Consider the following 14,748-nt stretch of genomic DNA (forward strand, 5'->3'; position numbering starts at 1 on the left):
TAAGATATTCTTAACACTGTTTAAAAAAATATTTATTCTTGTGAAAAACTTTTCCCTTTTCTGTGTCTTACTGAGAAAAGGGTCTTGGTAGTTTTACCACAATAAATAAATTATGCAACTTACTCCCTCCAACAAAACCTTGCATTTGTTAATGTAAAATGAAAACACATAAATAACCAGCAGAGGGGATATGCCTGGCCTTTAATCTGCATGGAATTCACTCTTTCAGACCCTTGTTTCCTTCTGTACAATGATTTAGAAGGAAAAGCTTTTATCTAATCATAAGGTAGGTCTCTGCAGAGCTCCCCAGGCACTGCTAATGGATGGGATGCACAGCAGAGCTTGAAGGCTTGAAGCTGAATTTTTGTTGCTGCACATGCTGTTGCTGAGTAGGTCAGAGCTGGGTTTTGTGGGCTCTTGGTAAGCTCAGGGTGTTCATGTAGTGATCAGAGCCATTTTGCATTAGAGTGAGGTGTGTGCTGTCAGCAGGGGAGGGAGGCAATCAGCTGCCCAGGAGACAACAGGTCGAGGCCAGAAGTGGCAAGACAGGGATGGGTGGGAAACTGGTGCTGCAGAGGGGGCAGAGGCAAAGCAGAAGGTTCCAGGAATTGGCTTCATCCCAGAGGATGACTGGGGCAGAAATTGTTAATAAGTAGTTTATTGGCAGTAGGACACTGTTTCATGCTCTGATTCCCAATCCCCACAGCTCCATCTCGTGGCTGGTGTGCCTAGATTCCAGTTCTGAATCTCACAGTATTTTACTGTAATGAGAGATTATTCAAAATAGCACTGAATTCAGACTTGGAACTGGACACCACAGGGTGAACTTCAGAATATAGAAACCTCTCAGGACCTCAGGGATGCTCCTGTGGTCCTGTGGTGGATGCTACTGCCAGGCATAGCATGGCCTGCCCTGGTGGGGAAAGTGTCCCTGCTGAGAGTGGTTTCTTATTGTGCAGCTTCTGGCATTTCAGGTAACAAAGGGAGAAAATAGTGGACAAAAGCTGATTGCAGGGCATGGCATTTGCAGAACCTCATTGATATTCCAAGCTTGGGATACTAGTGAGCAAGTGAGATCAACAACTGAAAAGGAGGGGGTGTAATGCCTGACAATGAGTGGCATTTTCCCTTCGCCCACATGTGATATGTATATATCAGATAACATGAACAGTTAAAGCAGGAATAAGCTGACAATGGCCATTTAGCTCTGCAAAATAGAGATCCCTCATGTTTCAGGCCAGAAAAACTCCCTGAATCATCATTCATTTTGAAGGAACAAATCATTTCTCTTTTAGCTGAATTTAAAGGTCTGATCCTATAACCAGCTGCATGGATGGCAGTAATTACATTCATTCATTATGCCTCTTCACTTTTATGAACATAGGACATGGAAAAAGATATTGGAAATGCCACACACACTCATTGGAGATGTATGAGGTGAATTAAAAGTTAATGTCTGGATGGAGAATTGGACAGGAATTACACAAAAAGAACAAAGAGAAACTGATCTTTCCTTCATGAGCACGTGTGAAAAACATCCAAATTTGTATCTGAACTGGACAGCAAAATTTTTGTCTATTCAGACATTGCATTGTTTCATGTTGTGTGCAATCTGCATATGTTGTAAATGCACATAAAAAGATATTTTCTTCTGTTTTCCAGACATATTTAATGCTGGTCACCATAGAAAGTCAGTTGACATCATTTGAGGTGTTTTGAGGCAATTATGAGAGCATATATTTGAGGGTAACATGATTTTTTTAATTTGCCCTTTTAATTGAGTAAGTATCAAAAGAAAGTGTTAGGATGGATCCATACATGTAATAGCAAAACCATCTCCTGCTTCTGCAAATTTAATTTTAAGTTCAGCATAACTATCTATCAAACACCAGTCAAGCAAAATTCACTGGAAGTTTTGATAATTTTGGGCATAGGACTATAAAACTTAGGGTGTATCTGTTTATCTTTAGTTTCAGGAATCTTATAGTATGGGTAGCTGCAGTATATCCGGGGTGAAACAGCTGTTTTCTTTGTTTCCTTCAATGAGCTGAGCATTGAGACTGAAACAATCTCTTAAACCATTTTGAAGTACATGGCTTTTTCTATTTATTATTTCATACCCTGTTACAAAAAAAGAGCATCTCCATTCACTCCTGGAGTGCTCAATAAATCTTTTCTCAGTGAATCTGATACTTCTGGAAACTTTGTGATGCTTCTTTGCAAGTATCATGTAATTTAGCTCTTTTACCTTTTAGAGAGCATAAAAGAGTTGGACCTACTATCAGAATTGGATATTTGGAAGGGGTTTGGTCACCTTGAAAAGTAACCCTACTGTTTGAAAGGTTTTGACTTTGGGAAGGTGTCTCTATTTTTCTCCCACAATTGGTGCCTGTCAGTGATAATTTGGAATAATTTGATGAATCTCAACAGTTATATTGGGCAAGACAAATTCCGGACTTCTTTTTTCTTTTATGTTTGAATGTTAGAATCACAGAGGATGTTTTAAGACTGTCTGATCCTGGTAGGTAATCAGGGAAGACAAATCTGCTTTTAGTAGTTGCCAATCCAGCAAAATTTACTAGCTATGTTTTGGAGTTTTACAGTGTCTGAAAAAAGCTCCATTCAAAGGATAGTGATTAGAGAAATTTCCTAGAGTTCATGAACTTGCAGTAGATCATGCATGCCATGATTTATGTCTCTTGACTAGTAAATTAAAGAACCCAATGACTTGAAAGATATTTCCATGTGCTGCTTTGTAGAAACAGGCAGAAAACAATTCCAAGTAATATAAAATTGGTGTCTTATAGAGAACTACACTGCTTAGTGTGCTGAAAAGACATTTGATGTTGCAAGACAGTGAACTGAGGACATGCTGCTGAGGCACGTTTGGGAAGGAGCCCTGCTTTAATCTCCCTGCTCTGACTGAAGGAAATGTAAAGAGGAAAGGAAAGACTGCAGTCACCAGATGAAGCTGGAGTTCATACTGTGGGCTTGATCTTGTCTTCCCACATGCATCATAAGTTTTTGCCTCTCTTGGAAAAAAATATTTACCATTCTTAGGGCCATATGTGCAACAGATGATTTTAAAAAGTCAGGGGGGAGATCTCCCACTAAAAAGGGATGTAGAACTAGGTAGGGCAATAGGGTATTTAGCAGTGCAAAGTAAGTACAGATGCAACAGCCATCTGCTGTCTGTGCACACTGCAGTCCTAATCTTTCAGGTCCAACTGCCCTTGGACATGTAGCAGGAGCAGCAAGACAGAGAAGTCCAAGCATCATGTTGCTGAAAAGCCAGTTGAGTATACAGAAGTACAACGCACCAGAAAAACACCACCAGAAAAAAACTGCAAAATTGTCCAATATCAAGCATCTGGCACACTCTCCTTTGCACTGGGAGCCCAGAGGTCCAGCAGGGCTGGGGCCATGTCTGGAAATGCCTGTACATAAATTCTTATTTTGCCAAGTTAAGAGACTTCAGAATGTCAAAAATGCCAGTGACAGCCTGGGATTTCCCTGTGTGAGCCTCCAGCATGAGAGCTGCTGCCAGCACTTGTACCAGGCACTGGGATGGGGAATCCCAGGGAGAGATGAGGAACCCAGCACACACAGTGGAGTGGTTGTGAGGCTGCTATGGGGCAAAGGAGAGTGCTCAGGGGAGGCTGTGAGTGGGAATCCTCATGCCGTGGGTAGTCAGAAAGAAAAGGGCAGACAGGAAATTCTTCTGCTTTGTCTTCCTGTGAAAGGGTCCTGGTCCTGTGGGTCTTCCAAGGGCTTGATATCACCAGCCCTGTTCACCATGGGGAGCTGTGTTCACAGGTGGGATGGGGTGTGTGAGGGGAATTGCATGTCCCAAGGGCTTTCTCTCAAGAGCAGGAGGGGAGAGCAGGAGGAAGGCGCCCCAAACCACTGTTGTTTGGTCACTTCTCCTTTCTCAGGTCTCTCTGCCCAATATGAGGAGTGAGAAGAATTGGGAATGTCATTACTCAGCAGCCCCATAAGCAAGGCAGCAGCACATACACCACTGGCCATGGGCACTTTCAATGGCTCCTCCTGGCATCTGTCCCCTGGTGGGAAGAGATCTGCTCTAACCTGTGCCCAGGGCTTGCTGGATACCTCTGGCAGGTCAGGTCAAGCCATCAAAACTTTTGGGTTGGTTTGCACCCTGTCTGACCATATGAGCTTGCTCAGTCACCCCTTCTACATTCCTCACCTCTGAACATGTGATGAGGTGCTCACTCCTATTGAACACACCCCTAATTTTATAAGATACTCATCAATATGTTTCATATGCTCTCTATTAAAGAATTGCATGCTTGTTTCCTTGAATATCTGCAGGAAACAGCTTAGGTAAGCAGCTTAGACAAGAGAATCTCAGTACCCTTTACAAAAAAAAATATCTTATAGGTTGCCTCTTTAAGTCCTGGATGCACATGTGGGAGAATTGGGGATGATGAAGTATTCACTCAGATTGCTGGTTTCCGCTGCATTGAAGTCAGAGACATTGAAGGCACTACAGCATTTATAACTGATTTCCTGAACAGTGTAGTAAATAGAGATGAGGGCCCTTTTCTTGTAACTCACATGTGCAACAAAAATCACTTAGCTAACATAAATCAGGACTAAATTGCTTTTAAAGGCTCACAAAACATTTCTGAAAGAGACAGGATGAGGAAACCATTTGCCATAGTGGAGTATGTCCCCATGATGAGTCCTATTAAAGCTTGATCAAAGAGCCTTATTGGCTTTTCATTAGAGCCTGGTTATGTACAGTTGAAATTCAGCTGTGATTTCAGCAGAATAGGCACAGAAATATGCACAGGAGGTAAATTTCAGCAGGCCTCTAGACCATCAAAGTACATGATTAAGGACAATTTAATGTGCTGAGTAATGCAGTGTGATTTGGATGTAATTTATCCTAATCCAGTCTGATCTTTTACAGGAGAATATATTATAAGGCCACAATTAGGTGAGACCTGGGCCCCATCTGGCCTCCTGTCTCCTACGGTGGCTTACAGCCAATACAAGAAACAAAGCAAATACAGAGTGAACTTCCCTTGTGTATCCTCTCAGTTTCTGGCATTCAGCCTCTATGGGACTCTTCGGGTCAAAACATCCAGAGCATGGAGTACAATAGCCACCATTTATCCTTGCTTCATGAATTTATCTCATAGCTTTTTGAACCCATGCCTGGTTTTGGTGATTACAAAGTCTAACGCCAGTGAGTACCATGATTCAGCTGTGTTACACGCAGAAGCTCTTCTCTTACTTTGATTTAAACTGCTGTGCTCCAACTGTTCTTCCTGGGGCAGTAATTCAGGGGCAAAAGCCTTTTTGGACAAGCTGTGTCTGGAGCTGCAGTTGAGTCTTGGTAGTCTGTCACTTGTGAGTTTTCTCCTCTTCCCTCCCTCTCTCCATTTCCAAGGATTTTCTGGGATGGGCATTTTGGCATTTTGGGGGTGACATTGTTAGTTCTGTGCATGCTGTGGTGGGGGTGATGGCATCCTGCCTCATGAGCAGGCACAGCCTGGCTGGCCAGGGGTGATGCCTCCTTTGGGGAGGTCACCCATAGGGACAGGGAGGTGGGGGAGACAGTGGCCAGGCACTACACACACAGCTCTGGGCAGAGTTAGTCTGACACAGCAGAAAATGTCCCCAGAGATGGACAGCAGTGGGACTCTTTGGGCTGCAGTTTAGAAACCCAAATGGACAATGTGCTTGCTAACCAGAGAGTGGACCCACATCTACAGAAACGAGAATTTGAGGCACCCACCCTCAAATCAGGGAGGGCTTAAGAAAATGAAGTAAAGATTCAAAGCCTATGCAGACTTCTTAAGCTCTTAATCAGATTCATATGATGTATATGCAAGCTCATTAGCCCAACCAGTTTATAAGGTACATTTGAATTTATTACTCTGATACTCAATACTTAATTTGTAACTATGATTAGATGCATCTTTTAAACATGTCGTATCTGCATGTAGCTGTTTGTAATAAAATTCCCAAGTGAAGGGCATAACTGGAAAACCTGCACATGAGAATGATTAATTTTTATTAACTTGTTTTTATCACTCAGCATTTATGCTGTAAAGGCTATAATAAAGTGACACATGCTTGGTCATTGTAAGACAGAGACAAATTTGGCCTCCCCACAAGGGACAAGCAGGGTCAGTTTAGAGGAGGTGAAGAACACATCCACCCAGAGTTCTTGCTAAGGTAAATACGTTTTTCTGTCCTGTGGAGAAATTTGCCATCTGTAAGAATAAACAAGGTAAACCAGAAACAGATGAGGATGTGACTCTTAGGCAAGACCTTGTTTTTATACTTCTTTCCAGGAAAAACTTGCTATAAACATTTGTGTTGTCTTTTTCAAGGCTGCTGAGGCCTTGCAGTAGAGGATCACATGGCCTTAGCTCATTGCTCCAGTGCTCTGCAGCCCCCAGCCTGTGCTGAGCCATCTCTCCCTGGTGCCAGAGAGGCTGGGCTTTGCTGTCAGAGCGCCCTGCCCTGTGTCTCACAGCCTGGTGAAATGCTGAATGTGCATTTTCAAAGCTCTGTCTTCCTCCAGGAGGATAATTTCATCATAAAAATATAATTGTAAAAATGCGAGAGGCTAATTCTGCATTTCTTTAGCCTGAGCCAAATACTAAAGTTGCTCTCTGGAGCCAAGCAATCAACTTCACTGCTGAGGAATCCTGGGACAAAAATCTGTGGCATTTCTTACTCATTTAGGGAGAGGGTTGGGTACCTCAAACCCATCTCTTGTCCTTCTAACACCCATTCTACATAAAGAAAGAAATGGCTGCTGCTCTCAAGCACAGTGTGTCCACGTGAGGCTGAGATGGCCCATGGGGATGTCACTTGTCCTGGAGCTGTCTGCATCCCCTGCACTTTGGACTTGGTTGGGGGGCTAATCTCCAGGATAAGTGTAGAACAGAGGATACTGCCTTTCCTTGTCCTGCATCTCTGCCTCATGATAGAAATCCATGGATTCAGGTACAGGGAGCATTGCTGGAGAGGAGACAGCGTCCATCTCCTTCCAGCCTTGGCTTTTTCGTGCAAGCTAAGGTTACTGGTATAGGGCAGATTCTCTTCTGCACTTAATAAGTTTTTGCAGTGTTGTGCTTGGAGTTTCACAGGGAGAACTTTGGTTGAATTTTTTGGTTGAATTTTTGAACTTTGCTGTCTTCAAGCAAGCTGTCAGAAGTCACTAAAGCACCAAAGCAAGATCTCCAGTTGGGTCCTAGTGAGCCAAACTGGGCCACCTTTGTTATGGAACACAGAGAAAGTCACTGCAGCCTAAGCAGAAGTACAGAGTAGATAAAGCTGGGCTGTTTGCTGTGCAGACACGCTGTGAAGGCAACAGGAAGGTGACAGGAAGGCAAAATCCTCTCTTTTGTTTTGTCCCTGTTCTCTTAGGGGTGTGATTGCACAACAGTGGTTTACCCCTCTTAGCAGCAGCAGAGGCCATGTCCAGCCAGTGAGAAATGCCTGGGGTGGAAGTCAGGTTGACAGATTCTCCTCTTGCCCCACAAGTCCCTCTTGCTCGCGGCAAGGAATTCTGGAGTCTTGGGACCACCACAATGGGGCCCTTTCTCACAGGGCTGGAAAGCTCGAGCTCTGCTCAGAAAGGACAGATTCATGGTGGAGAGGGCTCCACAATGCAATGATTTATGTCAGGAAATGAACAGAATGCTTTCTAAAAAACATGAAGAAGAAGAAGGAAAAAAGCCTTCATCTGTTTCTTTGGCTCAGGGAAGAGATCAGCTGTGGTTTCATGATATCAGAGGATGGTATGCTGTAGGGGGAAAATGTATAGCTGTGTGCATCCCTCTGTTTGAGTTTCTATTCCCAATGCATAACACACAGAGTTAATTTTGCTTAATTTCATGTCATATGGGTCTCAGACCTCAATGGGAATGGAGATCCTTCATGTGCATGGTTCAGCTTTTGCACTCTCAGTACCACGAGTATGAATTACAACCCTGCACTCTCCATATGGCTCCTGTGTGTTTGGATAATATTAAGGTGTTAGGTGCTCCTCCAACCATAGTCCTTGGTGACAGGCAGGTGCCAGTTCTCAGTCACACTTGGTTTTGGGCCTTGTCTCAAATATAAAATGTCAGTCTGGCTGTTGATGAAAATAAGGAGTGTTTCAAGATACAAATATATTCTCAAGGCTCAAGTTCCTGTGCACATAAAGAGTAGTAGCAAAGTATTTTTGTATTGGTTTACTTTAAAAATAGTGTCACAGAATCTGATAGCAGCACTAAGAAAAACAGTTTGTGAAAAAGCCGTCTTCATTACTGACTGCAAACTTAAGTGTTGGGAAGGAGAGAGTGGACTTCCTTGTTAAAACATTTCTGTGCTTTCAATCTGCCTGGCAAATCACTGGTGATTAAATGATAATCTGAGTTGTTTGCTTGAAATGTCATATATCTCCACCACAGTCTGCCAACTTAGAGACTTTTAGGAATTAAGGAGCCTGGGAACAGAAATGACTACAATGTACTTAAACATGAATTAACAAAAGCCAACAAATACAGAACAATTTCAATTTATGTATTAAAACACTCTCGAGGATACAGGCTGACCTCCATTACTCAGGGTTTGTCACTGTCTCAGCTCCTTTGGACAGAGAACACTGAGAAAGAGACAGGAAGATGATTTACTCTCCCTTTAGCTTCTGTCTCGTCTGCTGCAGTGTCTGCTGTGCAGCTCCCCCAGCCATGCTGCTTTGTGGGTCTGACAGCTCCTCATGTTTTGCAGGCACTGCTTTCCCTCATAGCTGAAACTCATGGTTGTCTGAAATCTTTGCTAAATGAGTTGAAGCCAAGCCTTGCTTTAGTGACAGGCAGAGGCCCTGGGCTAAAGTGTGACGTATCTGGGAAAGGAGGAATCCCAGAGAGTGAACTTTCTGGGTCTGCTGTCCCACAGCAAGGGGGAGAAGCTTTCAAAAGAGCCTTTGCACCATGGGTCCCACAGGGATGAGGTCCCCTGACTGAACCCATCACCTCCAAGGGAAACTGGTCCTGCAGGAGGCTTTGCAGACTTGCCAGATCTCCAGAGGCAATGCAGGAGAAGCCCTCGGGGACAGATATAAACCAAAGTGAATTAGAAAATAGATAGGCACAGCTGTCACCAATGCACCTGGTCACCTCCAGTCCTCTCCACTTGGAACATTTCTGAGCCTCTATTGAAGAAATGTCAGCATACTCCTCACTTTTTAAGCAACTTTCTGATTGTGCCACTGTTTGTGTGTATCTGTCTGTATTTAGATAGATCAAAACATGTGCACACACATCAATGTTTATTAACTCTCACTGAATACAGCAGCAAAGTCAGTCCCTAAAGATGTGCCATAAAACTTTTCCATAACATTGTTAATACAACCTTCATATTTAAATTAGATTGCAACTGACATGTTAATTCAACATAAGATCTTGTTATGATTCAGAAATTTCCAGACTGTGGATAGCTTAATGTGCCACCAAGGCAGTCAGCTTTATAGCAATGTCCATGGTCCTCCTTTCACATTCATTGCTAGATTTCAAATTAGTAATGTTATCCTGAGGTAATGCTGATGAGAAAGGAGATCTTCGTCATTGAAGGAGAGTATCCAGCTTGTGTGACGTGCTTGGCACCAGCTATGTTTCAATACCATTAGCAGCAGGAAATATTTTCCTTGCCAGTAATGAGGCTCAGCATCAGCTAAAGGTGGTGCCCCACAGGAAGACTTTAAACAAAATTGCTAGATTCTAATTCAAAAATGGTAGAAATATGCTATTTTTGAGATAGGTGTTTGTTCAGTATGGAGTGATCCTGGATGATGAAGAGACCTGCCTGAGCTAGTTTTATTTCCTCCTGCTGCTTTCATTGTTACTCTTGTAGCTGTGGTTGGCAGTGGAGTTAGGATGGTGGTGTCTGTTCTCATATAGAAATGGAAGAAGAATGGAAATACGTGTGTATATAAAGATGAAAAGATAAAAAGAGCAAGAGCTGAAAAGAAAGCGACCTTCCCTGCATAGCTACAGATATGACATTGATTGTACCTTTCCTTGGAAGGGTTTTTCTTCTGCAAGACCACATTTTTGTCTGATCTAAGGGTTAACGGTGTGCCAGGTCTGGGTTGCAGGAGATCAGAGTTTCTACTTGGAAATTGTTACAGTTAAGAGAAACCATTAAATAATTTCCTTTATTGCTTTGGAGACATAAGCCAATACTTCAGCCTCACATTAATGCTTCATTGAAAACAGTGAGGCTGAGAGGAATTACCCTTATATATCATCACTTGGGAGAGGGAAGATACATCAATGAGTCATATGCAGGATAGTAAAACATTAAAAAAATTAAACATGGAGTCAGGCAGGGCTCCTTGCTGCTGCTATTGCAAAACAGGAACACAGGCTTTCTTCTTTAGCAGAAAAGAGGTGAAGAATAGGTATACAAAGAGAACTTTACACAGCCAGAGAGATTATTTGCTATATCTTCTTTGCTTTCTATTTTTTTTCTGTCCTTGCTGAGAGGTACAAGTTTTAGATTTCAGAGTTTCACTGTGGAGATGAAGATTTTATTTCAAGCTTCATTTTATTTGATACTGCTTTCCTCTGACTTAATGAGTGAAATGTGGGTGTACAAAAAAGTAACAAGACAAGGAGACATGGGGTACCTGGGTTTTTTTCAGGAACTCCAAAATCAGAACCCAAATAAAGCTGACTTTAAAACATACAGAAAGACTAAATGAAAAGAAGAAAACTGGCCCCATAGGTTGTTTGGCTTTTCTTTATTTTTCATTAAGCCTTGTGTATTGGGTGGTTGTAGTGATGCTAATAACTATTTTATAATGATATTATTAATTAATTTCTTCTAATTAACAATCAATCAATCAATCATTACGTCATTTCTAATAATGTGAATTGGGTTCTGCATGCCAGGAGAGCTGTATTGACAGCTCCACAAAGCTCCAGACTGGCATGGGAGCCAAGCTGGGGTAGAGAACTACATTTGGGGGATTCCCTGGTTTGGTCTGAGGGATCTCTGTTTTGGGTACCATGTAGAGGAATTATATTTGCATATGATATCACTTCTGTAGAAGAAGCAACCTATTCATGAGCAGTAGCATCATCGCATCAAATCCAGCTGCAGCTCTGGCTGAGAAAACAACCATTTAATTGAAGTAGAAATGACACTGGGAAATTAAAAGAGGGTGCAAAAAATTCCCAATTATTACTCGCTGGAAGTAAATCCTAGACATGTCCCCTAGGCATGGGGATGCACACAAAATTCTGGGAGAAACAGAATTTACAGGTAGACATAACTCTGCCCTCAAGACAGCTTTGGGGGCTCTTCAGCTGAGCCCCCAAACTCTCTTTAAATAAACAGTTTAGGAATAATCCCTCTCTGATCCTCTGGAGGATGGAGCAAGGCGCAAAGGACAAAACCCCACTTCTGACAGCCCAGCCCCCCAAAATGTAGAGTCTCCTGCCTGTCGCTCCGGTGGGATTCCTGCGAGGAGAACCTGCCACGGGTGGTTCTGCCAGGTGCGGGGGGCACTGTGCGGGCACAGCGCTGCTGCCTCTGCCCGGGCTGTCACTGCCGACCGTGCCAGGGCTGGGGCTCACCGGCTCCGGAGAGCACCCCGTGGAAGCACAGCCGTCAGCCAAGTATTTCTGTCCTCAGTTTTGCTTATCCCGAATCAGTTCTTGCAGCTCCTTCTGTAATTTCTTCCCCTCCCGTAGCAGCTGTATGGGCTTTCAGCTGTTCTGCATGAGTGGAGGTGCCAGCACCCTTTAGATCACTACGGAAAAGTAAGGGTGCGTGTTCTATCCTGGGAGAAAGAAGAAAAGACAAAGTTTAGGGTTTGTTTGGTTTTTCCCCCCCTTGTGCTTTCCAAGTGCTTGTCGGAGATAAATGGGAGAGGACCGGAGGTTATTCACAAATTAATTAGCCCCGGGACTGCCGGCCGCGCCAGCTCAGCCTGCAGCCGCCGCATCCCTGCAGCAATCACTTCCCACCCCCGCTCCTCTCCGCGGGGACGCTAAGGGTTAATCCAGTAGCTGTGCATTTAACGGCGCCCGGGCCCTGCCGCCCCCCCGCCGGTGCTGCCCAGGGGCCGGTGCTGCCCAGGGGCCGGTGCTGCCCGTGCCCCGCCGCCCTCACCTCCGCTGCGAGGGAGGGAGAGAGGGCGCAGCACCAGCCCTGGAGCGTATGGGTGGAAATTTGGGAGGCACCCGTTCTCTCAGCACCGTTCCCAGCTCTAACCATGTCTATTTGTTGTTGTCTTTTTTTCAGGGACTATGGATCTTCAAAGAGGAAATCAGGTAAGACACCAGGCTTTTTTATGTGCTGCATGATTCTAGAGAGGTCCTTACCCCCTGCTTTCCCCCTTCTGTTTATCTTGTGTGGTATGAAATTGTGTAGCAGTTTAACTTTTTATTGCTGAATCCTCCTGGAGATAAGCATCAGTTTCTTTCCTTTGCAGTATAGAAGAACTATATCTGTATGCTATATAGCTATATATATACACCATATACCTTATATAGTATTGCAGTTAAAATGACTGCTTTTCTCTAACTGTATTTATACAGCTCCATCTCCAATGTGAGATGATAATTGTATTACATTTCTTTAGTTCTCATTGCAAATGGTCAAAGTGCAGAGTCAGAGTTGGGGTTCTTTTCTGGAGGGGAAGGATATCTTTTTCTCTGCTGATTTGTATCGTTTGTCATGCCTTTCCAAAATGCTCTGGTGAGGCTTCTAATGCAAAATGTTCTGGGTTTGGGCAGCCTCAAAGGCTGTAGCTCAGTGTTTTGTTCTTAAAATCCTGGATTGAAATGTCCTATAAAACTCTGATTTGAGACTATATAAATCCAATTTTACCCCTCCCCATGTAGCTCTTAGTGATTTTTACAGATGTGTTTTCAATAGGGATGTGCAATTTTGGGCCTCTGGGTTTGGCTGCTCTGAGCTGGATGTGTCAGGGCTTTCTATTTTTTAATTTTTTTTTCTCTAAGCAGCATTGAGCACCTGCAACTCTCATTGACTTTGTTTGGAACCTTGGATGCTTCAAATTGCATTCAGGGCATCCAAAGAGAAGCCTTTCAAACCAATACTGACTCCTGGAAAACTCTGGCCTGTGTGCAGGGAGAGGTGGATTTTTTTTTTTCTTCCTGCTTTTTAAGATGATAAAGAAACACTGCAGTGGCTTAGTCTCTGGAAGGGACGGGAAAATGAATGTAATATACTGGACTGCAATGAATATCACTGTCTAGATTGATTTGTTGGATAATTATGAGGGCTTTTAAGCTGCCATTCTGTAATAAGCTAAGTGATGCACTAAAGAGAAGCTGTTGCTTAACCCTGGTGGCCTGGGTATCAATTGGCAGCTGCCTTTGCAGGCCAGTACTTTTGGTGCCTTTCCTTGAATTTCCCTGAGGTGGGCTGTGGTAGTGAAGAGGCAAGCATGGTACAAGGTGCTGGTCCCACAAATAAATTAGGGCATGCTTGGTCTTCTCAATCTCCTGCAAAGCTTCTGTCTGTGTTGCACTTCTAAGACTTGTTAAATGTAATATTAAGGAAAGTGTGTGTTCACAACAGCCTGTGAATTAAGTTGGCAGCAGCACCTTCTCTAGAGGGGCTGACCATAAATAAAAAAGTCCAAGTGACTTGGTAGAGGGCAGAGCTGAGTGTGGGAGTTCCTGGCTCAGTGCCACGTCCTGAGCACTGGGGGCTTTTTGGCCATGTAAAAATCTTTGAAAAACGTTGCTGAAGTCTCTGGGGCAACCTGATTTAGCACTGACCTGGAACAGCATTAGGAGACACAGAGCTTTGGGCTCAGTGCACCAGTTTACATGAAAGAGTATTACAATTCATGTGCCCAGAGATGTGAGGAACTGCTTTGGGAGTGGAAGGAAACTGCTGCCTCTCCATTCCTGTGGCTCTGGGGGCAAGTTGGAGCTGATCTGCCATGACATCATGAGAAAAGAAGTTGAGTCACTGTAGCTGAGATGCCATTTGTGGGTGCTCTCCCCTGCTGGACTCTTTGGCCCCCTGCCCTGAGGGCCCCAAGTGACATGGTCATTCATCCCTGCCAGGGGCACTCAGGTTGGGCTCCCTCCTTTGGCTGTGCCCAGCTCCTCATGCTGCCAGATCTCCTTCTGCACTTCTTTCCTTTTTGGTGCTGGGCTGTTTGTGCAGCCAGGCCTTGGACACACTGGAGCTGAGGGACACCCTTTCTGCACTCACCCCGTACAAAGAGGAATGTGAAGCAGCACTGTGAACAAATGGAGCTGCATAAAGGGACTCTGTTCTCGGCCATCTCCTTGCTCGATTTTGGAATGGCAGAGAAATGCTTCCTTCTGTTTGGAGCTGGATGAGGAATGCTTCCTTCTGTTTGGAGCTGGATGTTGTGGGAGCATGCACGCAATGAGCAAAGGAATATGCCAAGGGCATTGCCAGTTACAGCCTCTAACAAAGATCAGCTTTATGACACTTGAAAAAGGGATGGGGTAAATAAGCACAGATTTTCAGCATTGAAGTGATGGTCTTTTAAGATAACAAACAGCTTTGAAATGCAGTTTCTTCTGTAGGTGCAGATCATGGAATTACTGCATCTTTAAACAAGAGACAAATAGGCATTTTTAAATGCAAGCACCTCCCAGCAAATGAGACCTTATGAATATCCTGTGTCTTGACCGAAGCTGTGCTGGGAGGAGGCTGCTGGGTGTGAGCACAGCTGCCCCACACTGCCCA

At 43.9% G+C, this 14,748-nt stretch overlaps 1 protein-coding gene across 3 annotated transcripts in view; it reads left to right on the top strand.

Annotated features, from left to right (window-relative positions):
• The window catches only part of SH3PXD2A (SH3 and PX domains 2A), a 191,851-nt gene that overhangs the window by 96,456 nt on the left and 80,647 nt on the right, over positions 1 to 14,748 (top strand). Inside the window, exon 5 of one of the 3 annotated variants that reach the window (XM_031063005.1) lies at positions 12,289 to 12,317. The exons of 1 other annotated variant lie outside the window; for it this stretch is intronic. In XM_031063005.1, the coding sequence (XP_030918865.1) occupies positions 12,289 to 12,317 (29 nt within the window). Of the gene's footprint in view, positions 1 to 12,125; positions 12,318 to 14,748 lie in introns of those variants that run through there. One more of the 3 variants, XM_031063013.1, reaches the window with a different exon arrangement.

This window comes from Geospiza fortis, unplaced genomic scaffold (genome assembly GCF_000277835.1).
Source record: "Geospiza fortis unplaced genomic scaffold, GeoFor_1.0 scaffold130, whole genome shotgun sequence".
NCBI classification, from domain to species: Eukaryota; Metazoa; Chordata; class Aves; order Passeriformes; family Thraupidae; genus Geospiza; species Geospiza fortis.